This window comes from Apium graveolens, chromosome 7 (genome assembly GCF_009905375.1).
Source record: "Apium graveolens cultivar Ventura chromosome 7, ASM990537v1, whole genome shotgun sequence".
NCBI lineage: Eukaryota > Viridiplantae > Streptophyta > Magnoliopsida > Apiales > Apiaceae > Apium > Apium graveolens.
In genome coordinates, this window is record NC_133653.1 from 44,429,400 (window position 1) to 44,454,035 (window position 24,636).

General features: G+C 39.8%; 2 protein-coding genes across 2 annotated transcripts; both read left to right on the top strand.

The window, feature by feature from the left end:
- Positions 1–2,902: 2,902 nt before the first annotated feature.
- LOC141673554 (uncharacterized) lies at positions 2,903–3,667 on the top strand. The gene is made up of 2 exons (XM_074480304.1): positions 2,903–2,925; positions 3,037–3,667. Exons 1-2 carry the CDS (start codon positions 2,903–2,905, stop codon positions 3,665–3,667), a joined length of 654 nt encoding a protein of 217 aa, XP_074336405.1.
- A 6,088-nt stretch (positions 3,668–9,755) lies between these two features.
- Positions 9,756–10,256, top strand: LOC141673555 (uncharacterized). The gene has a single exon (XM_074480305.1). The coding sequence runs from the start codon at positions 9,756–9,758 to the stop codon at positions 10,254–10,256; it is 501 nt and encodes a 166-aa protein (XP_074336406.1).
- The last annotated feature ends 14,380 nt before the right edge of the window (positions 10,257–24,636 follow it).

Sequence of the window (24,636 nt, forward strand, 5' to 3'; positions counted from 1 at the left end):
CGAATTTAAGCGGTCGAATTTAGCCGCGCGTATACTAAAAATGACCGATTTACTAAATATGACTCAAGCGAATGCGACCGGTCCAAAAACCGGTCGTATTTAGTTAAATACGACCGAAAATGGTCGAATTTAACTAAATATAACCGATTTTTAACCGGTCGTATTTACCCATTTTTCTTGTAGTGTTTGTAGTAATATACATATAACGATATTTGATAATAAAATTCAGAATAACACAACCAATTTTTATAAATAATATGCACATATTTAAGTTTAATTGTATGAAAAAAATTACTAGTACCCATTTAAACATGAGGAACTATTATTCTCTCAAAAAAAAAACCTTCAGAAAAATTGATTAAGCAAACAGAGAATACACAAGTTCAAATGGTAGATATAAAAGTTGTTCGTTTGGGATAAAAAATGGAATAAATCATTTTCATACACATTTCAATTCACCAGGACTGTTGAATATCATCCATTCAATATGTGTGGTGATAAACTCATTCCTTCGAAATAAAAAACTTTAATTTTTGTACAAGCTCAATCAATCAATATATTATGACCACACGAGAATAACTTGATCAAAATCGATATATAGAAAACTCATAATTGAGGTTCAACTTTAAGCTCAAAACAAGCCGATAGAATATATAACGCAAAGCCATTTTATTGCATATTCTTTTTGAACTTTTAAAAATTATAAGTCACAAAAACGTTATCATATTTCAATCATATATATGCAGGATAGAATATAAAAGTAAATAAATTTTTAAAAATATACTTATTACTCCAAATTGTACGGTAAAACACGATAAATTCAAAAACACTATAAATGTTCAAAGTAATTCAAATCACATTCTATACTAATTATTTTAACTGAGACTTTAATCAAACGCACACATATAGTCTAGGCTGTCAAATGACCTTGAAGAAAATAATTAGCTCAATGAACTGATCAATCTCCGAGGAGTCCTATAGCGCCGAGGTGTACGAGTTTGGATTGTTAAATAAACGAACTTCATCCCATGAATATAAAACAAAGTTGGTGTGTAGCTAAAGCAGCTTATTGCATAGGGTGAAGAAGTCGTACGGTTGAAACACTTCATTGTATCTGCTAGGTAATCATAACAAGAAAACATTCCCTGATTATAGAATACAATCTCACCATATTTTCAGGAACAAATACATTACTCCAAGAATCCGAACTAGAACAGTAAACTGTAGCACACCTCAAATCAGCAAACAAAACTACAACCTTAAAATTATTACTGACCCTATCAAAACCAAGTCCAAACTCAAATCCATAAGCATGAAAAAGGTGTGGTGGAAAAGTGAATTCCTTAGATTGATGAATAGCAGGGTTCCACATGGAAAACTTCTTACCACGAGAAAGACAAATCAAGCCATTGACAGAGCCAATCAAGAAGTACATGCGACCGGAAGGGAGTAGATTTGTTTCTTTATATCGGGAGAGAATGACGATTCTGAAGCATTTATCAGCTACAAGACAGTCATAGTCATTAGGGTTTTGAGTCCTGGTGAGAGTGTGGTGTTTTTCACGAATTGGGGATCAGAGAATAGAGATAACCATGATTTAGCAACACATTTAAATCGTACCACTGATTTTATTAGAAGTCGCCTGAGTATCTCATTGTGGACTACTTTTTCCTGCAGCTCAGCCGCGGTCGTCTTCTTTCTCTTGAGTTTGGTACCCATTTCGAATTGATGGAAGCATTTTGGTGTATGGATAATGATGTCTATTGGAAAGCACAGACTTATTAAGGGCGGTTTTAGTGTAAAATCAAAACCAGATATTTTTGGTTTTTAAATTTAAAACCGCATCCGACGGTTTAATTTATCTTTAAAGATTCTCGGTTAATTTTGGATTACAAATTAAACAGGGACACGTAAAATTTACAAAAAAAAACACAACTTGATTCAAAAACACCTTTAATTTAAGATTATATGGGTGAAATTCCTGTGGCTTTTACTATTTAAAGTCCATTGATACTCCTTGTTGCTCAGTATATCATGTAATCAGTGGATATTTAGCTTGCAATTTGATGTGGATGAATGATTTGAGAAAGTCAGATATGAGGTAACCAAAATTGGCAAGTGATAGCCTATAGTAATACAGGCCCAATAACACAGGCCCAGGGCCCAAAAAGAAGAGCCCAGGAAGTACTCAGCTTTAACCTTAAAGAGCCCAGGACATGTGGCAGCATCACCACCGCCCAAGTACCCCGGATCCAGAACATTCCTGCAGTCCGGATTCGATAGTACTCTGACGCATCCCAGGCGTCCAGATGCCCTACAGTCCAAAAGGCACACCTACGGTCCAGATTAAAAGGTACAAACCCCTAAACCCTAGTAAGAGGCCCATAAAAGGCGGGACAAAAGGAAGGTTACAGGTTACAATATCTCTAACATTTACTTACATACACATACATGCACGCACCATACAAACACTTGTATAATTCCCGTTTTGCCCCTTTTCTCCTTAGAACCCTTTCTCATTCTCACGTCGGAGGTGCCGCGAGGACCCCCCCCCCCCTCCGGTTCTGTTTTGTAGGTTCCCACCCTACTGCTACACCGCATACCACCGTCATTTCTGTCAAAACGGAGCTTGAGTCCGGGCCCAGCAAGAAGAAGGCCCCGGGGCGAACTGGGATTATCAGCAAATATTCTCATTTTCTCCAACAAAGGAAATGAATTTATTTTCAAATTAATATGTGTGACAAAATTGGAGGAGAGCATAATAAAGATACACTTAAGAAATGAGTTACAAAAAATATTGAATTCATCTTTGCTAGAACAGGGAAAATAAATCAGTTACTCGAAGTGGTCCCTTCCCCCGAGCGAAAGGGGATCTGCGTATGTGCTGGTGGCGATCGATTATATGACCAAGTGGACAAAAGCCAAGTCCATGAGAACCATCAATTAGCAAGACTGCATCAAATTTGTGGATTCAATTGTGATGAGCTTCGGGATCCCGATGGTTTTAATCTCGGACAATGACCCGTAATTTTTCAGTTCGGACTTCGAAGAATTTTTGAAAGAGCTCAGGATAAAGCATAAGAAAGCATCTCTAGCCCACCCCCAGGGGAACGGACAAGTAGAGGTCACTAACAGAACCATACCCCGAGGTTTGGAAAAAAGGTTGGAAGAATCTAAGAAAAGTTGGCCAGACGAGCTCCCGAAGGTCCTATGGTCCTACAGAACCACCTCCCAGACCGGAACTGGTAAGACTCCATTTAAACTTGCTTACGGCACCGAGGCTCGGCTACCAATAGAAACCGGGTCCCCTTCTCATAGAATGGTCAACTTTGATGAAGTCTCCAACATAGAAGGCCTTCAAAACAACCTTGAACTCTTGGATGAAGTAAGAGACCAGGCTGTAGAAAAGATGGAAAGCTACAAGGAAAAAACAAAGCTTTACTTTGCGAAGAAGGCCAAGATAAGAGAATATGTGGTGGGAGATCTAGTACTCCGGGACACCGAAGCCTCAGACCCAACTAACCAAGGGAAACTGCAGCCGAACTGGGAAGGCCCCTATATAGTCAAGAAAGTGCTCCATCCGGGAACTTACAAGCTGAACTACCTCAGCGGGACCGAGGTCCCCAACACCTGGCACGGAACCCAACTAAGGAAATTCTACCAGTAAGAGAAAGGTGCACATTCTGGGAACAACTCTACATTTATACTATGATATTTTTTATGTAAGCACTATTCCCATCCACCCCAGAATGTAATTTTTGCTTTCGATATGAATGAAAAACTCTACTTTAAGCGTTCCGCAGTTTGAATCAATTCCATTATGTTGCTTATTTATTTACCATCAGATTTAAAAACACAGCTCATGTGTACTTAGAAAATTCCTATTTCACCCCTACCCGGGGTCCTATAAAAACTCAACCCATGAGTACTTATAAGAGTTCTACAAGTTAAAAATTTCACCCCGTCCCGGGGTCCGCATAAACACAGCCCATGTGTACTTAGAAAATTTCTATTTCACCCCTACCTGGGGTCCTATAAAAACACAACCCATGAGTACTTATAAGAGTTCTAAAAGTTAAAAATTTATCCCGTCCTGGGGTCCGCATAAACACATCCCATGTGTACTTAGAAAACTCCTAACTTCCTAAGTTAGAAATTCTCATATCCAAGGAAATAAAGAAAAGCACAATCATATTAAACTACCTCGGGGAAACATACCCTGGGGGGGCAAATTAAAATCATTCAGATTATGGACAACTTAAAAAAGCTGAAAGGCTTAGTTCGGAATTACTTAAACTGAAAACAAGGAAACGGAAATTACATGCCAAAAATGGCAAAGTCTTCAAGGTTCTGCTGCAGGCTCGGCAGGAGGAGAGGGAGGCTACTCCGGATCACCTTCTAGAATTGGAGGCTGCTGGGCAAGTGGCGATCCGGGAAAATGAGGGGCGTTACTGGAAGTTCCGGCACCAGACTCCCTTGCCTGGATGGCTTCTTTTTCTTGCTCTAACCGGGTCTCCTCCTCAATGTACTTCTCCAAGAAGACGTCGATCGTACCCTGAGGTTCTTCGCCAAGGTACTTGGAAGGAACCCTCCAGCAAATCTGGATATTCTCCATCGCTTTATCGTTCAGCTCTTCAAAGTAAGCCGGAGTACCCTGGAACCCAGCCAGGACCTCTTCGGGAGTAGGCCGGGCGGCAAGATCATCCTTCAGCTTCTTATTTTTCGCCCTCATCTCCCGGACGGAAGCTTCTGCCCGGTCCTGCCTCTCCCGGATCTCGTCAAGAAGCTTCTTATGCGCAGCGGCCTCCTTTGCATTTTCTTCCTTCAAGTCCTGTATCTCCCGGGACAGCTTCTCAAATTCAACCTTATAAATATCGGCAACATCGGCCTTCTCATGTAAGCTCCGGGTTATACAAACCAATCTCAGCAACCCGGGAGTTAGCCTGAAATCATTACACATCATGCTTAGATGATACGGATACGGAAAAAAGGCAAGTATAAAACCAAAAATCAAAATAGCACAAGAAAAGAACTTACAGCGGTAATCTCCTCTTGAAGCCCGACCAGGAAGTCTTCGAGGGGCTCCTTTCTGTACTTCTTCCTTTCGGTCGTACTGGCATAGTTCTCAAAAAGCTCCTTCCGGCGAGTCTCCTGGGTAAAGCTAGCCAGCAAGGCCTTCAGGGTTTTTGGAGTATTCGGGGCCAGTTCCACAGCAGCCTTCTTAGAAACATGACCCTCGAACCCTTCTCCTCCCTTCTCCCCAGAACCTGCAGGAGCACTCTTCCTTTTCCGGGGTGCTGGGACCCTTGTCGCGTCCCCTTGTTGCACGTCTTCGGCCCGGGGTTCTTTGATCACAATCGTAGTCCTCCCCGGACAGGACGGCGCCACCTTCCGGGCTGTATCTTCGCCCTCATTGACTTGCTTCTTACCGGAATCCAAGCTCGTCATTCCTCTAATCCTTCGCTGCTTGGCTGACAAATCCTTGAGCTGAGCAGACATGTTCGGGGGATAAGGAATTAGCCTCGGAATACCTGAAGAGGAGATAACAAAATATCAGTCCAGGGTACAAGCAAGCAATAAAGGTTAGAGCAACAAAATAAAGTTAAAACAAAAGACTTACAGCCGGCAGCATGCATATTTTCATTGCTATTAAAGGTGTCTCGGGTCCATTGCGTCCCAAGTGTCCCCACAGAAGGCATAAACCATCGCGAGAGCTGCTTGCCCGAGCCGCTGGACCGGAAATTTATCTATTTTAATTTCGAAGTTATGGAGTGCCATGAACTCCAAATCCCCACCCCGGACAAAGATAAACTCCCGGTGTCGTCCCTTAAGTGATGTCAACATACTGACAGGGAGGACCATCTTATCTGAAGGATAGCCGCAGTCCTCGATCCTAAACAAGAACTCATATATGGGTCGGGAGGTTGATCTCATAATCTTGAAAATATGATGGAAAAGTTTGAAGGTGGGATGGTAATTTTTGGCATGACAGCAGGCTAGAAAACAACTTATCCACTTTACGAATTCGGGGCCAGTTGGGTGAGAGGAATCCCATACACGTCCCGGCAGAGAGACTTGGTGAATTGGTGTAATCCGAGGCGCATGCCCCGGAGGTGTTCTAAGGGAATCCCGACCCATCCTCCCTCTGGTCTGTGATACACCCTCTCATGAATCTCGGGCCATCTCCACTCATATTTATCCTCAAGGTTAAAAGCCAGCCTAAGGGCACCATCCACCTCGGCATCCGTATACCTATCCTGAATCTCTTTGTGAACCGCCCCACACTCGTACCTGGTCCCCGGGGCGGTGAAAAACTTCATGTTCATGTGATCCTCATCATAGGGCTCCCTACCGCCTAACCCATCCGGGCCCCCATACGCCTCGGATAAATCTCTATAATAAAACCCAAGGGTTTAGGGTTTATTCGGCACTGGACGAAGTATTCATCTACATCTTCCCAAGACCCATCCGGATTGGACAAGGTACCCCCGGGGCCTAGGACTAAAGTCTGGGCTAGAACCTGCTGAGGCTAATCAACTCGGGGAGGCATCTCTACGGAGCTACTACTGGAAGAATAGGAAGAAGGGTAGAATGAGTTTAGTTCGCCTAAGCCGGTAGGCCGCTCGGGGTACCGATTTCTAAGGGTAACGGTGCGCTTAAAGTGGCTACCTGGCATATACTATGTGTATCTATATAAACGCACCCCGTAGTCAATGCCAAACCCGAACAAGAACAAAACAAAAAATAGAAGAGTTTTAGAAACAAATCGTGTACAAATCTTAGCCCAAAAACAAGATCTACGGCATATACGTACACATACAGTCAAAGACACATATCAAGAATACACCCCGGGCTCAACCACTTTTTACTACCAAAAACCCACATTTTCGCATGTTAAATGGCAAAACCTATGATATTTTCATAAATCAAACAGAAAACCACCGTCAAAACCATACAAAATCCCATACAACTACACAGATTCAAGGTCAAAACAACAAAATAGTCAAAAAAACAAGGAAAAATGGCTAAACAAAAACTCAAACAAAAAACTGCAAAGTAACGGAGCGACACTCGAGCAAAAGCAGTGGCATGCATGGCATAAAAGCGGAAGAAAGCAAGAAAAATGTACTTACAAATAGCAGGAGAAAAAATGAAGGCTTCAACAAAAAATGCTCTGAAAATCTCTAGAAAATCTCTCTTTGCTCTTTGTTTGCAAGTGTTCGCGTAAAAGAAAAAAGAAAGAAAGAAGGGAGGTATTTATAGGATGAAGAAGGACAAGAGAAAGATGAACGGTTTTGTGGGGTAAAAAGTTAACCCCCCACCCCACTTGGCACCCCTCCAATTCGCTCCCAGAAATTAACTGCACAGCAGTTATTACCACGCCTGTCAAGGTAATCACGAAAGGGCACGTCTTTTGAGGAGAAAATGGGGGGGGGGAAGTTAAAATGCCTGCACACTCAAAAGATACGTATAAAAACGTGTGTATCTTTGACCGCGGCTGGAATCCCAACAGACATCTGACACTCCGAATTTGCAGCATCAGCTTTTCAGAGTTCGGTCAAATCAAACTTCAGGTTGTCCTTACCCACCAAACCTTGCCCAAAATTCAAATATCAAATCAAATGACTAGCCAAGTCAACCCCGGAGTCTCATTCCCATTTGACCCCGGGGTTAGGAAGAAACAAATCAAATAAACCCCCAAAACTTTTCTAAGTACTTCAAGGAATCCCACCTTGGACCAACATCAAGCGACTAGCCAAGTCAACCCCGAAGTCTCATTCCCATTTGACCCCGGGGTTACGGGGCAACAAATCAAATAAACCCCCAAAATTTTTCCTAAGGCGTTGAGGCACAATGATAACTAATCTACTCCCCCATCCGGGTAAACCCGCATAAGGAAGTGGGGGGCAAATGATAGCCTATAATAATACAGGCCCAATAACAGAGGCCCAAGACCCAAAAAGAAAAGCCCATGATGTACTCAGCTTTAACCTTAAAGAGCCCAGAACGCGTGGCAGCATCACCACCGTTCAAGTACCCCGGATCCAGAATATTCCTACGGTCCGAATTCGATAATACTCTGACGCATCCCAGGCGTCCAGATGCGCTACAGTCCAAAAGGCACACCTACGGTCCAGATTAAAAGGTACAAACCCCTAAACCCTAGTAGGAGGCCTATAAAAGGCGGGACAAAAGGAAGGTTACAGGTTATAATCTCTCTCACATTTACTTACATACACATACACGCACGCACCATACAAACACTTGCATAATTCCCGTTTTTCCCCTTTTCTCCTTAGAACCCTTTCTCATTCTCACGCCGGAGGTGCCGCGGGGACGCCACCCCCTCCGGTTCTGTTTTGTAGGTTCCACCCTACAGCTACACCGCACGCCTCCGTCATTTCTGTCAAAACGGAGCTTGAGTCCGGGCCCAGAAAGGAGAAGGCCCCGGGGCGAACTGGGATTATCAGCAAGTATTCTCATTTTCTCCAACAAAGGAAATGAATTTATTTTCAAATTAATATGTGTGACAAAAATGGAGGAGAGCATAATAAAGATACACTTAAGAAATGAATTACAAAAAACATTGAATTCATCTTTGCTAGAACAGGGAAAACAAATCAGTTACTCGAAGTGGAGCCTGTGCAAAGCGAGTAAAATAGGAAATAGATGTACAAAGATAAACAGCAAATAAAGTAGTAGATTTTCTCAACTTAGAAAATTCAGTATTTTAATTTAAAAAAATGATTTAAAATATATAAATAAATATCAATTAGTTAATTAATTAATTTTAATTATGGATTGGTTTTGTTCCAATCTATGACCGGGAATTGAATAACCGTTTCGGTCTTAAAATATTTAGTTTCGGGCTCAATTTTAGACGGTTCAATTTTAGATGATTTTTAATGATATTTTCGGTTTCGGAAATATCACTTGACTCAAATATAGGTCATCTTAAGTGTTTCTTCTTGTGCATAATGTGTTCTATTTTAAAGTTTAAAGGGTCTTTCTTTATATAATAAGACCATATAGCAAATAAAATTGCTACATAACATAAAATCTTCTTAAATTTAAAAACCTCCTATCAAACTATCAGTAGAATAATACTCCAACCAGGAACATACTGCAGATCCACGCGGATCTCAATTTAAATTTCTGTCAGTGACAATAAATGTTTCAGCAAGTATCAATATTATATCCTGAGAATATGGAGTAAACGTCAATCAATGACCTTCAACAAATGATTAGCCTCTTAATCAATGATTAGCTGACTAGCTAGGAGTTCTAAAGCATAGACCACTGCTCAATAAACAGACTTTAGCCCTCGAAGAAAAGATGAAGTAGGCATATATGGAAGTGAACATATGCAGAACTTTTACTAGGAAGACGCTTTGCGTCAGTCTTGTGATCCTAGCTAGAAAACGTTCAGTAATCATGAGTTACAATCTCATCACTATGCAAAAAAAGCTATGACACCGATTGTGATATATGAATCTTTCATGTGAAAATTATGTGGTCCAAAACTGTACTTCCTACTGCAAACAAAACATCCCTCCTTCCCATATAAAAAATATATATCCATCGGAACCAGGCAAATAAATGGGGCCCTTGCGAAATTTAAAAAATGAACCTAATTATATTTTAATATAAATACAAAATGAGAAAAATTTTGAAAAAATGAACCATAAAAAATACATTGTAAATAAGAAATATATTCAAAAAAAAATCTTAAAAAGAGGAAAAAATTCGGGTCAATGTGCGAAATTTTTAAAAACTGGCAGAGGCATGGAAACGTCCCTCTCATTCGTGATCCCTTTACTATTGAAGATGCAAATGCTATCTTGGCCATACATGTCCCACAAAGTGAAGTTCCTGATAGAGTGGCTTGGATGGGGTCGAACAATGGTGTTTATAGTGCGAAGTCTGGTTTTCACCACTGGTTTAATATGCAGTTTGGCAATTCAGTTGTACCTCAGAGTATTGGTTGGAGGAAAGTTTGGCACCTAAAACACCTTAATAAGATAAAAGTTTTTATCTGGCGATTTTGTCATAATGTTATTCCTATCAGGCGTCGATTGAGATCTAGGGGAGTTCGAATTCCTATAATCTGTCCAATATGTTCAACAGATATAGAGCACATGGCACATCTTTTCTTTGACTGTGAGTTTGCTACTGGTTGCTGGAGTCATGTTAACTTTTATTATGACTGGATGACAGTCGAGAGTGCGGCAGATTTGTTGCTGGAACAGCTCTGAGACTCTACATAAAATATGCGTAGTGTTGTGGAGTATTTGGCACTGGAGGAATAAGAGAGTGGGGGATACGAAAGTAGTTACACCTTCATTTGCAATGGATAGTAGCTTCAAGATGTATTCAGAATGGGTGGATGCGAAGAAGAGTGTAGGGAGCAGTCAACAGGTAGCAATAAGGAACGATAGCACGCAAGTTAAGTGGCAACCTCCTGCTCAAGGAGTGCTGAAAATCAATGCAGATGCTTCCGTATTTCCAGGTGCTCAGACTTTCTCTATAGGAATGGTCATGAGAGATCAGCAGGGGTCTTTTGTTGCAGGCAAGAACCTCTGCTTACCTGCAGTGATTCGGTATAGAAGGCTGAGGCTATGGGGGTTCAGGAAGTCCTGTCATGGATCAAGGAACGTTAAATTGACAAGACTGAGGTGATGATTGAGTCGGACTCTCTACTGACAGTAAAGTCCATTTTGAATGATGCTGCAAATTTTCTGGAGGTGGAAGAGATAGTTGAAGCTTGTAAATAAGATCTCTTATCTATGCCAAAGGTTTCAGTTTGTTTTGTTCGGAAATATGCTGACCGTGTAGCTCATGAAATAGCTAGAATCCCGTGTTTAGATAATTGCCAGAATTTATTCACGTCTTCTCCTACGTGTTTGTTGGAGGCCTTCGTGTTATTTTTTGAGTTGAATGCAATCCTTTAATTTCAAAAAAAAAGTGGACCTTAATTTAAATTTTAATAAAAATGCAAAATGAGATAAAATCTGACAAAAAATGAATGATCAATATACAGTGTAAATAAGAAATATATTCCACAAAATTCACTTCTTTTCTCACATATTTTTACAACAATGTCATCTAAAACACTTTCAATGAACTATCATATGAAAATTATATGGTCCAAAACTAGTCGCTACTCCAAACAAAATATCGCTCCTCCCCATCGAAAGAATATACATCCATCATACTCTTTGCAGAGTTTATTTCATGCACAATCAAGAAATAAAATCTTTCATATTCACGACGTTACAAAACACATCATAAGTGTTTCCACGTCCACTTATATCACAACATAGATCACAGCAAAATTCACGCAAAAACTTGATGTCATACCATAACTGTTTCTACTGATTAAATTTGATAAAAATTTAAGGGACTCTTGTTATAAAAACAAAGTCTCAGATTAAGCAAACACAAAGTATACAAGTTTCAAAGGGTAGAAAAAAAAGTTGAAAACAATCAACCATCATTGATTCACCTACATTTAGTGTACAGACTTCAATCGATACATTGTGACTCGTGAGAAAAAGTTGATCAAAATCAAAATAGAGAAGAAACATAGTTTAGAGTGAAGGTTCAGTCCTAAGCCCAAAACAAAGCATATAGAATATAATGCGAAGCCATTTCATAGCATTTTCCTTTTGAATTCTTGTAAATCACAAATCACAAAACATTATCATATTTCAATCATATGCAGGTAAGAATATAAAAGTAAAAATAATTAAAACAAACATTATCCATGATTCCAAATTGTACGGTAAAACAAAAATAATTCAGAAGAACAATTAATGTTCAAATAGTTAAAATCACATTTTCTCTAATTGTGACTAAGCTTTTAATCAAACACACACATATAGTCTAAACTGCCAAATGACCTTAAGAAAATAACCAGTTTCTCAATGAAATGATAAACAATCCGTCTAGACTGCCAAATAACCTTAAGAAAATAACTTGTTTCTCAATGAACTGATAAACACATATCGTCTAGACTGCTAAATGACCTTAAGAAAATAATTAGTTTCTCAATGAACTTATCAATCGCCGAGGAGTCCTATAGCACCCAGGTGTACGAGTTTGGGTCGTTAAATAAACGGATTTCCCTTGAATAAAACACAAAGTTTCTTTTGACACCAAAAGAAACTTTTTATTAAACTTGTATATCAACACTCAGAATACAACTGAAGTTAGTAGGAACATTACTCCTACTAATAACTCGGTCCGGAAATGAATACGACTCCCTAGCTAAGAGATGGGCAGCCCAATTAGCAGACACACAGCAATTGTGTTTGAATTATGCAGCATATCTCTGCACTCCTCAATGACCCGACCAAACAGAGAGATAATTTTGGCCTTACTATTGATAGCCTGTATAACAACCAAACAATCAGATTCAGTAATCACCTCTGACCAACCTTGCTCTTTTGTCCAACTAAGAGCTTATCTGACTGCAATTGCTTCCGCAAACTCCGAACGAACTTGATCATGAAAGCTTACAGATTTTGCAAGAACCAGAGCTCCTGTAGAATCTCTAGCCACCATACCAATTCCAAAAGCATTATGTTCACTAAATAAAGCGGCATCAACTGTTACCTTGATTGTTGGGTTCTGTGGCTTAACCAAAGAATGAGTTCCTTCACCATCTACAAGGTTAGGAAACCTGGTTGTTACTGAATAAACCTGGGCATTTCTCCAGCTTCCAAGGTACTGCATTGCTGACACTACAATATTCTTTATATTAGGTTGCTTCTGATTCCACACCATTTCATTCCGAGCCCTCCAAATAGCCCAACCCATTGTTGTTATCTCCGCTCCTTTGAACTTTGGACTATGTTGAAAAACTCCCTCCAACCATGCTGAAAACTCCCCTCCACTGTTTGTTTGGACACCCGGCAGAATACTCAGCCAGCATTGTCTTGGTATTGGACATGTCACCAAAACATGCATCACTGTCTCCTCTTCAGCATTACAGAAAGGGCAAACATTCAGAATCTGGATGAATTTCTGAACCAACTGACTTCTTGTAGGTAGGCAATTAGACAACGCCTTCCATAAGAAATTAAGAATCATTGTTGGTGCTTTAACTTGCCATATCTTTCTCCACAGGCTGCTACTATCACTGTTTTGCCATAGACCTTTTTGTATCTGTAAGAGTCTATAAGCACTGCGGACAGTATACATTCCTGCATTCTCCTTACACCAGTACAACTGATCTTCCTCACTGTCTGTATTAATTTTTGTACTCAATATACGCCCTTGATCACAAGGATCAAACATGTCCCTGATTAGATCTATATCCCACTCCCTCTTATCATTACAAAACAGATTTGATACTCTATGCTGCTCCAACATTCCCGAGTCTGTTGTAATATAAGGGTTCGTGTCATCGCCTAGCCACGGTTGACCAGTAATCTTAATGTTAACTCCAGATCCAACCGACCATTTAAAGCCAGCCAACAACACTGATTTAGCCTCCCACACACTTCTCCAAATGTAGCGGGAGATATTGCCTCTCTCAGCTTCAAGAAATGAAACTTTAGGGAAGTACTTTGCCTTAAACACCTTAGCAACCAAGCTTTCTGGACGCGAAATGAACCTCCAACCCTGTTTCCCAAGTAAAGCTATATTAAAATCCCTAAAATTTTTAAACCCCAGACCTCCTGAAGATTTATGACAACTTAATGTTGAGAAACTCACTAACAAGTATATCAACATAGAGGCAAGTGTATAAAGAATTTAACAAGTTTAGGCCAAGACCACAGTTAACAAAACAAAACATGCAGGTAAACAAAATCAGTAACTGAAATAACGTAGAGAGAAAGAAAGATGTACCCGAAACCATAGCTTTCAACAGTGACTGAAATAAAGGTTTACAGATACAAAACGCCAAGAAAATGATTACAGCTGAGTCACCAGGCCTTGCTCAAAGTCCTGGCTGCTCTTGAAGAGATTATTGCTCCCTACCTGCTGCGTTTGGGATGTGCGCAATATCTCCACCAGGATAAAACAGCTCGGAGTTTATGTTAACAGCAGCAACAAAACCTCCACTTCGACCAGCACCTCAGTCGCCGGAAAAATATCAGCACTTCAGGACTTATGGGAGAAAAATGCAGGGAGGTTGAAGAGAAGAGATGAGAATGTAGTGTGTTGTATATCTTTATTCATTCAGTTTAGCCTCTATTTATAGGAGAGGAAAAATGAAACTGTCAACACACTTAATGTCTGAATTAAACTGCTTCATTAATGAAAAAATCAAAACTGATCAGATTTTGAATACATAAATGAAAAAATCAAAATTGAACAGCTTTTGAATTTAAATTATTTGTAACAGCTTTTCACATTAACACCCACATTATTATCAGAACTTAAGTTAAGTTCTGATTCGACTCATCAGTACTTAAGTTCTGATTCTGATATCAGAACTTGTTAAGTTCTGATTTTATTCATCAGTTCTTAAGTTCTGATTCTTATATCAGAACTTGTTACAGATCAGATTATTTGCAGGTTCAATATATTTAGACTACTTAGCCTATTTCAGAACCCAGCCCAATAATCCAATCACCGATAAATAAATTCGAATTAAAATAATTCTCAAATAAATAAAATCCTCGCCCAGGTCGCCTCGCGTACGCGAGACGCCGAGACATTCACCCAAATCGCCCTTCGACCCGACCCGGTCCGGTGCGGTGCGTGGCGGGGCGGGGCGGGGCGCGCGTGTGTGTGTGTGCGCGTGAAGCACACAACAACATAATGGACCATCACACACCTTAGTAGTTGTATACTACTCATGTGGGTAATACCATATAAAGCACACAACCCCCTTTATTTATTTCAATGTGGGACAAACATTCTCAAATTTTCCAAGCTTTTTCAAGCTACTTTCATCTCTCATTTCATATGGATTTCATTAAGAAAATTCTTAAAACCATACATGAAAATTTAAGTTCAAATATCATTGAACAATTTCCAATCATTAGATTTTAGGATTAACATCAAGAACATAATTAAATTAAGCTCTAAAATCCTAATTTTCTAACAATCCCCCACAAATCCATACAGAAATGTGATCAATTTCCCATCATGACTTGTTTTTCAGAGTCGGTACCCTTCCGGGTTTGAACCCTCCTAATTCCTCTATTTCAATGGCTATCGGACTCAGATGGAATGTTTCACCTTGAATCTTAATCCGTTTAGTATAACCATATTCCATAGACGACGACAAGTCAAAGGTTATGGTGCCAATCTACGGCTTTGAGACATTAATGGTCATGTCTCGATCCTGTTCGTCGAATGCTTCAAGGATTAACCCTATCCTCTAATTGCGACCACACAATTACATTCGCTTAGCTGGGCATCTCCAGAGATATACTGCCTCTATCTCATCAAATGACTTGATCCCATTCAGAGTTTCAACACTCTTGCTTTTCTGGCAGTGTCAGTACCTTCTAGGTTTACAGGGGATAGATTCAGATACTGTAGTATCATCTATGTAGCAAAGGTACTACCAACTCATCCTTACAGCTTGTTATTACCCATTGAATACACTTCAAGGGATCTCCTCTCATGTGTATTGGGTTCCCACTGTTGATGAATTATGATGGGTTGACAATCCCATCCCCAACCTTGACTTAAGGACCACTGCAGGTTCCAGTCCTTTAGTAAGAGGATCAGCTATATTATTCTGAGTTCCTATGAACTCTATAGCTATGATCCTATCAGTCACTAAACCCCTTATAGACTTGAGTCTAACTTGGATGTGTCTCTTAGTTTTAGCATTATGCTTTTTACTGCTAATCTTGTCGATAGTTGTTCGACTATCACAGTGAATAGCAATAGCAGGAAGCGGTCTGCTTACTACAGGTATTGCAGACATAAGTCCATGTAACCATTCAGCCTCCGTCCCTGTGGCATCAAGTGCACACAACTCAGCCTCAAAAGTAGACCGAGTAACAATAGTCTGTCTGCTTGACTTCCAGGATATTGCTCCACCAGCCAAGGTGAACACGTATCCAGTCACTCCATTGGAACCAGACTTCTTAGCTATCCAACTTGCATCACTGTACCCTTCAAGCACACCAGGAAATCTCCTGTAGTGTAAACTAAGGTACATTGTGCCTTTTAGATATCTAAGTACTCTATCAAGAGCATCCCAATGAGTTCTGTTTGGACAGCTTGTATATCTCGCCAATTTAGACACAGAATATGAAATATCTGGTCTAGTACAGTTAGCAAGATACTGCAAGCTTCCAATAATCTGAGAATACCTTAACTGAGACACAGGCACTCCTGAAGTATTCTTGACAAGGGCAACTTTCGAATCATAAGGTGTACTAGCGATTCTACACTGTGAATAACCATATTTCTCAAGTATAGATTTCTCTATATAATGAGATTGAGTCAAGGTTATTCCTTCAGTGGACTGAATCAATTTGATTCCAAGAATCGCACTTGCCTCACCCATATCCTTCATTTCAAAATGCCTTTTCAAGAATTCTTTAGTCTCATTAATAATCTCAATATTGGTTCCAAACAGTAAAATGTCATCCACATATAGGCACAAAATAACACACTCATTACCTTTAACTTTAGTGTAGACACACTTATCACTTTCATTAATCTTATAACTGAAAGGCAATATAGTTTCATCAAACTTTTTATGCCAATCTCTGGGAGCTTGTTTCAAGCCATAGATGGACTTGATCAACTTACATACTTTCCTTTCATTGCCTGATCCAACAAATCCATCAGGCTGATCCATATAAATCTCTTCCTCAAGTTCACCATGAAGAAAAGCCGTCTTTACATCCATCTGATGGATGATAAGACCATGGACTGAAGCCAATGCTATAAGCATTCAGATTGTTACCATTCTTGCAACTGGAGAGTATGTATCAAAATAATCAATTCCTTCCTTTTACTTAAAACCCTTAGCTACCAGTCTAGCTTTGTACTTATCTATTGAGCCGTCAGGGTTCAACTTCCTTTTAAAGACCCATTTGCACCCAATAGTAGAACACCCAGGAGGGAGATCAACCAACTCCCATGTTCCATTGGAAACAATAGAGTCAATTTCACTCTTGATAGCGCCCTTCCAGTGCCTTGACTCAGAAGAATCCATAGCTTGCCGGAAAGTTAAAGGTTCGTCCTCGATATTGTAAGTGATGAAATCACCTCCAAAATCCTTGACTATTTTTGCACGCTTACTTCTCCTTGGTTCCTCTAATTCCTTAGGAATAGAGCTACTACTAGGTTCCGCCCCCACATTTGTCATATTTTCCACATGATCAGGAATAGAACTTGATGTGTGAGTAGGATCTTCCTCAGAAGTCGTTTCAGGTATTCCAGTCTTCATAGGGTAGACATCCTCAAAGAATGTCGCATCTCGAAATTCAACTATCGTGTTTGCCACTATACCATCTATGTCAGATTTTAACACTAAAAATCTCATAGCTGTAGTGGTTTCAAGATAACCCAGAAAGATACAGTCAACAGTCTTTGGACCTAGTTTCTTTCTCTTGTGTTCAGGAACAAGCACCTTAGCAAGGCACCCCCACACACGAAGATACTTAAGACTAGTCATCCTGCCTTTCCATAACTCCAAGGGTGTTTTATCCATGTGTTTCAGAGGGACTCTATTCAAAATATGGCAAGCCGTATTTAGAGCCTCTCCCCACATGTATTTAGGCAACCCAGAGTTAATAAGCATACTATTAATCATATCTTTAAATGTTCTGTTCTTTCGCTCAGCAACCCCATTAGACTCAGGTGTGTATGGTGGAGTAACTTCATGAACTATACCATTGTTTGCATAAAATTCATTAAAAGCATTACTCGTATACTCACCACCTCTATCAGATCTCAATCTTTTAAGTAACTTACTAGTTTGTTTTTCTACTTCAGTTTTATATATAATGAATTTACTAAGTGCTTCATCCTTATGTCTAAGTAAATAAACATAACAATATCTACTACTATCATCTATAAAAGTAATGAAGTATCTAAACTGGTCCTTGGTCAACACACCACCAAATTCACAAATATCAGTGTGTACTAAATCTAACAAGTCTGAATCCCTAACAACGTTATGAAAAGGTTTCCTTATCTGTTTAGCAGACACACATACTTGACATTTAGAATTCTTTTCTATGGTATATTTTGGAATCAACTCTAAGTTCATCATGTTCTTAAGAGCACCAAAGTTTAAATGACCTAGTCTAGCATGCCATATATTTGAGGATTCAATACAATTAACAGTAGGAATAACATTATTATACAAACTTCCCAAAACGGGATCCGCATTAATAATAAATAAACCATTTGACAAGTAACCCTTGCCAAAGAATGTACCAGTGTGAATAAGAACTACTTTATTACACTTGAACGAAATTTCAAAACCACTAGAAACTAAACAGCTTCCACTTATTATATTTCTACGCATGTCGGGAACATGATGTACTCTCGTCAGAGATAGAATACGTCCTGAAGGGAACTTCAGATCCACGTTTCCAACTCCATGTACTTGAGCAGCACTAGCATTCCCCATCTTCACAGTCAGGCTATGACTCTGTTGATAAGATACAAATAAACTAATATCAGCACAAATATGTACATTAGCTCCAGTATCTATCAACCATTCATTTGACAGATAGGTAGAAAATATCACAGGGTTGTAGGATACATACCGGTCAACGTTGGTTTCAGAAGCCGTAGCCTCACCAACAACCATGTTCACTACAGGCCCACTTGCGGTTCCAAGCACAACATTTGCTTGTGCTACCTCGGTTTTCTTCGCTTTCTTCGTAGGGCAGTCCTTACTCCAGTGCCCAACCTGCCCACAAGACCAGCATGGTTTGTTTGCCTTGGGTTTCTTGGCCTTGTCCTTGTCACTCTTAGGTTTATTACTATTAGCTTTCTTAGCAAAAGCCTTCCTCTTTTGTCCTACAGTTGCTATGTTTACCTTCGAGGTACCGTGTTCAGTTGGCATCACATGTCCCTGTTTGGACTTGTGTTGTTCTTGCACCGAGATGTCCAGCATAAGGTTGGTCCAGGTGATCTCTCCTTTCTGTCTTTTCAGGGAGAGAGAGAGAACTCTTCCCAAGACTTCGGAGCTTTTCAATCACACTCATCACCTTGAACTTCTCCGGGAGATTCATTCCAGACTCCTTCAAAGCATGCACTATCATCTCGAACTCATGCACCTGCTCAGTCATGGACTTATTGTCCACCGGCTTGAACTCGAGGAACCTTGCCACAGAATACTTTTCTAGACCTTGTGAGTCAGTATTATGTGTCTGGTCCAGCTTCTCCCATAAGAGTTTTGCAGAGTAGGCATCAGAAGAATAGACATCAAACAAAGTGTTTGTTAGTGCCGCCAGAATGGCCGCTCTAGCCACTCCATCCTTCTCAGCCCACTTCGCAAAAGCCTTAACTATGTCAGCCTTCTCTTGATCCACTACTGGTTTCTCATATTCCACAACCGGCCACAGACCCTTTATAGTCAACCACAACTTCATCCTTTTCTGCCAGCGAGAAAAGCCAATGCCACCGTTGAATTTCTCCGGTAAACCGGTTAGTTCAACAGCTTGTGGGAAACTATAGGTGGTCCAATCAATGGCCCCAGCAGTTACACCCGAACTGCTACCACCACCAACGATAACCTCACTTTCGTTAACCATTATGCTAAATTCTAAATAACCAATAATCTCTTCAAGAATGTTGAGAAACTCACTAACAAGTATAGCAACATAGAGGCAAGTGTATAAAGAATTTAACAAGTTTAGGCCAAGACCACAGTTAACAAAACAAAACATGCAGGTAAACAAAATCAGTAACTGAAATAACGTAGAGAGAAAGAAAGATGTACCCGAAACCATAGCTTTCAACAGTGACTGAAATAAAGGTTTACAGATACAAAACGCCAAGAAAATGATTACAGCTGAGTCACCAGGCCTTGCTCAAAGTCCTGGCTGCTCTTGAAGAGATTATTGCCCCCTACCTGCTGCGTTTGGGATGTGCGCAATATCTCCACCAGGATAAAACAGCTCGGAGTTTATGTTAACAGCAGCAACAAAACCTCCACTTCGACCAGCACCTCAGTCGCCGGAAAAATATCAGCACTTCAGGACTTATGGGAGAAAAATGCAGAGAGGTTGAAGAGAAGAGATGAGAATGTAGTGTGTTGTATATCTTTATTCATTCAGTTTAGCCTCTATTTATAGGAGAGGAAAAATGAAACTGTCAACACACTTAATATCTGAATTAAACTGCTTCATTAATGAAAAAATCAAAACTGATCAGATTTTGAATTCATAAATGAAAAAATCAAAACTGAACAGCTTTTGAATTTAAATTATTTGTAACAGCTTTTCACATTAACACCCACATTATTATCAGAACTTAAGTTAAGTTCTGATTCGACTCATCAGTACTTAAGTTCTGATTCGACTCATCAGTACTTAAGTTCTGATTCTGATATCAGAACTTGTTAAGTTCTGATTTTATTCATCAGTTCTTAAGTTCTGATTCTTATATCAGAACTTGTTACAGATCAGATTATTTGCAGGTTCAATATATTTAGACTACTTAGCCTATTTCAGAACCCAGCCCAATAATCCAATCACCGATAAATAAATTTGAATTAAAATAATTCTCAAATAAATAAAATCCTCGCCCAGGTCGCCTCGCGTACGCGAGACGCCGAGACATTCGCCCAAATCGCCCTTCGACCCGACCCGGTCTGGTGCGGTGCGTGGCGGGGCGGGGCGGGGCGCGCGTGTGTGTGTGTGTGCGCGTGAAGCACACAACAACACAATGGACCATCACACACCTTAGTAGTTTTATACTACTCATGTGGGTAATACCATATAAAGCACACAACCCCCTTTATTTATTTCAATGTGGGACAAACATTCTCAAATTTTCCAAGCTTTTCCAAGCTACTTTCATCTCTCATTTCATATGGATTTCATTAAGAAAATTCTTAAAATCATACATGAAAATTTAAGTTCAAATATCATTGAACAATTTCCAATCATTAGATTTTAGGATTAACATCAAGAACATAATTAAATTAAACTCTAAAATCCTAATTTTCTAACACTTAACCTGTCCCAACCCATCCAATGAATAGCTCTGTCTTTTTTAGGATTCGAGTTCCACCAGTACTTAGTTAATCTTCTTTCAATATCCTTCGTTAACTCTAGTGGCAACAGAAACACGCTCATAGCATAGCTAGGAATAGTTTGTGCAACTGACTTGATAAGAATCTCTTTTCCTTCCTGTGAAACCAATCGACCATCCCAACTTTGAATGCATTTGTGCACCTTATCTTTCAGAAAATTCAAAACCAACACCTTATTTCTTCCCAGCACATTTGGCAAACCCAGATACATACTCCTGTCACCGGCTTCAGCCATTTGCAGAATTTGACAAATATGATCCCTAATATCAGGAATGACATTTGTACTAAAAAATACTGATGATTTCAACAAATTTACTTTCTGTCCTGATGCAATCTCGAACTCATTCAACAGGTCCAGAACTTGATAAGCCTCCTTCTCATTTGCCTTGCAGTAAAAATAAACATCATCTGCAAATAACATGTGGGAAATACGAGGAGCCTGTCTGCAAATTTGGATACCTTAAATCTGTTTAAGCATTTCATACCTTCGAATAACAGATCAAAGGCCTTCCGCACATATAATAAACAAGTAAGGGGAAATCGGATCTCCCTGGCGAATACCTCGAGTAGGAACATTTGGCCCCATCTCTCGATTACCATGTGTTATTGTGTACGTCACTATAGATACACATTGCAGCACCAAGTGAACCCACCAGCATTTGAATCCCAGTTTAAGTAGCATCGCCTTTAAATAATCCCACTCGACACGATCATAGGCCTTTGACATATCCAATTTCAGAGCCATATATCCCTCCTTACCTCTGCATTTTCTTTTCATGTAGTGCATAATTTCAAACGAAATCATTATATTATCCTATTGAGCATCCTACATGTCTTCCTGTCTTTCTGCATTCTGTTATGTTGTCTAGTTGACTAAATCAGATCATTACTCTTATTTGTCTGTTCTGAGTTTGTCCTCTTATTTTGTATGGCTGAGATTGAGTCTTCTGCTATGACAGTGTGTTCAGCCTTTTTCTATTCTGTATTATGTTTACTTTGTCTATTTCCTTCTTAGTGTCTGTTATATGGGATCATGCCTGTAGTTTCTATCTTTTGAGTTTGGAATGATAATGAACATAACCTTCTCCCAATTTCTGTGAATATCTTGCATTCTTAAATACATTTATATTAATCTTTGGTTGTCTAGCATTCGCATACAACAATAGTTCAAAAGGTGACAAATTTTCAGCCAGAGGAATACCATGTACCTTTCTGGGATATCCAGCCACTCAAAAAGGATACAAACTGTTGAATTTGATCACACAAATTGTGTTTGTCAGTAGAGATGTGAAGTTTCATGAACAAGTATTCCCCTTTCACAACAACTCAGACGTTATGTGCATTCAACCTTCAGCTGTGTCCCTTTATCCACTGCAGAAATCAGCAACTGATGAAGATCTTTCACTATTCCTTGCTGATGAGAATCCAAATCCTGAGCAATCCTCTACTCCTGTGCAAGTTCCTGATGAGCCTGATACTATTGATGACACCAATGTGAGTAGCCAAGGCACAAGAAAGTCCACTAGAACTCATGTTCGACCACAGTGGCAAAAAGACTATATTGTCAACCATGATGTATCCAATATAGCAACTGCTGCCATTAATACCGAATTTTTTTGCTTTATGAGTGCCCTCACTACAACAACTGATCCAACATTCTATAAAGAAGCAGTCCAACAAGATGATTGGGTAGCAGCAATGAATTCTGAAATTGATTCTTTGGAACTAAATAAGACTTGGGAAGTAGTGACTTTGCCTCCTGGAAAAGCAGCTATCGGATGTAAATGGTTGTATAAAACTAAATGCAAAGCAGATGGATCTCTTGACAAGCACAAGGCAAGGTTGGTAGCCCTAGGTTGCAGGCAAGTGTATGGAGAAGACTATACTGCCACATTTGCTCATGTGGCAAAAATGAGCACAGTGAGGGCATTACTAGTTGTTACAGCCATGATGGACTGGTACGCTGAACACATGGATGTGTCAAATGCCTTTCTGCATGGTGATATTGAAGAAGTAGTGTACATGAAGTTCCCTCAAGGTTATACTGGGATAGGAAGAAGAATATTCAAGAACAAACCAGGTTCCAATTCGACTCACACCTCATTTGTTTTGAAATTACTAAAATCTCTTTACGGCTTGAAACAAGCTCCTAGGCAGTGGTTTAGTAAGTTATCTCAGACCTTGATAAACCTTAGTTTCTCACAATCCAAATAAGATTATAGTCTCTTTACTGAGGTGACTAAGATGGACACGATTGTGATCCTAATTTATGTTGATGATCTCCTGATCTGTGGTTCTAACAAAGAAGCTATTGAGCACATCCAATCCATGTTGTCATCTGTGTTTTATATGAAGCACCTTGGTCCTCTAAAATATTTCTTAGGAATTGAAGTTAGCAGATCAAACTCTAGCTTTTTCTTGTCTCAAAGGAAGTACACTCTTGATTTAATTGATGCATATGGGTTGTCTGATGCAAAGCCTCTCACCTTACCTATGGATCCTAACACCAAACTCACTCCTGATATTGGGACACCCTTGGAGGATGTAACTCCCTATCAAAGATTGTTGGGAAAATTGATATATCTGACCATCACTAGGCCAGATATCACATTTCCAGTCCACTTACTCAATCAGTACATGCATTCACCCACATCAACTCACATGCAATCTGCCAAAAGACTCCTAAGATACTTGCTGCATTCTCCTGCTCAAGGGATCTTATTGGCAACCTCCAATGCAGCTCATCTTCAGGCCTACTGTGACAGTGATTGGGCCTCATGTCCAACTACAAGAAGGTCGACAACTGGTTATTGTGTTCTTCTAGGAAATTCTCCTATATCCTGGAAAGTAAAGAAATAAGGTGTGGTTTCTAGGTCCTCTGCTGAAGCCGAATACAGGGCAATGGCCCTTACCTCCTGTGAGATTACTTGGTTGTCTGCTCTCCTTAAAGATATTGGACTTAAAAATCTACCCTCTGCTCAACTCCACTGTGACAACCAAGCAGCCTTGGTTATAGCTGCCAACCCTGTTCTACATGAAATAACTAAACATGTGGAGATAGACTGTCATTTCATCATGGATCAAATCAAAGATGGACACATTCACACTGTTCATGTTCCTTCCTCTGAGCAAGTTGCTGATATGTTCACCAAAGTTCTACCAGTTCAACAACAACAGTATCTATTTTCCAAGCTTGGAGTTGCTGCCCATTCACCACCTCCAACTTGAGGGGGAGTATTGAGGATCCTACATGTCTTCCTGTCTTTCTGCATTCTGTTATGTTGTCTAGTTTCTATTATGTTGTCTAGTTGACTAAATCAGATCATTACTCTTGTTTGTCTGTTCTGAGTTTGTCCTCTTATTTTGTATGGCTGAGATTGAGTCTTCTGCTATGACAGTGTGTTCAGCCTTTTTCTATTCTGTATTATGTT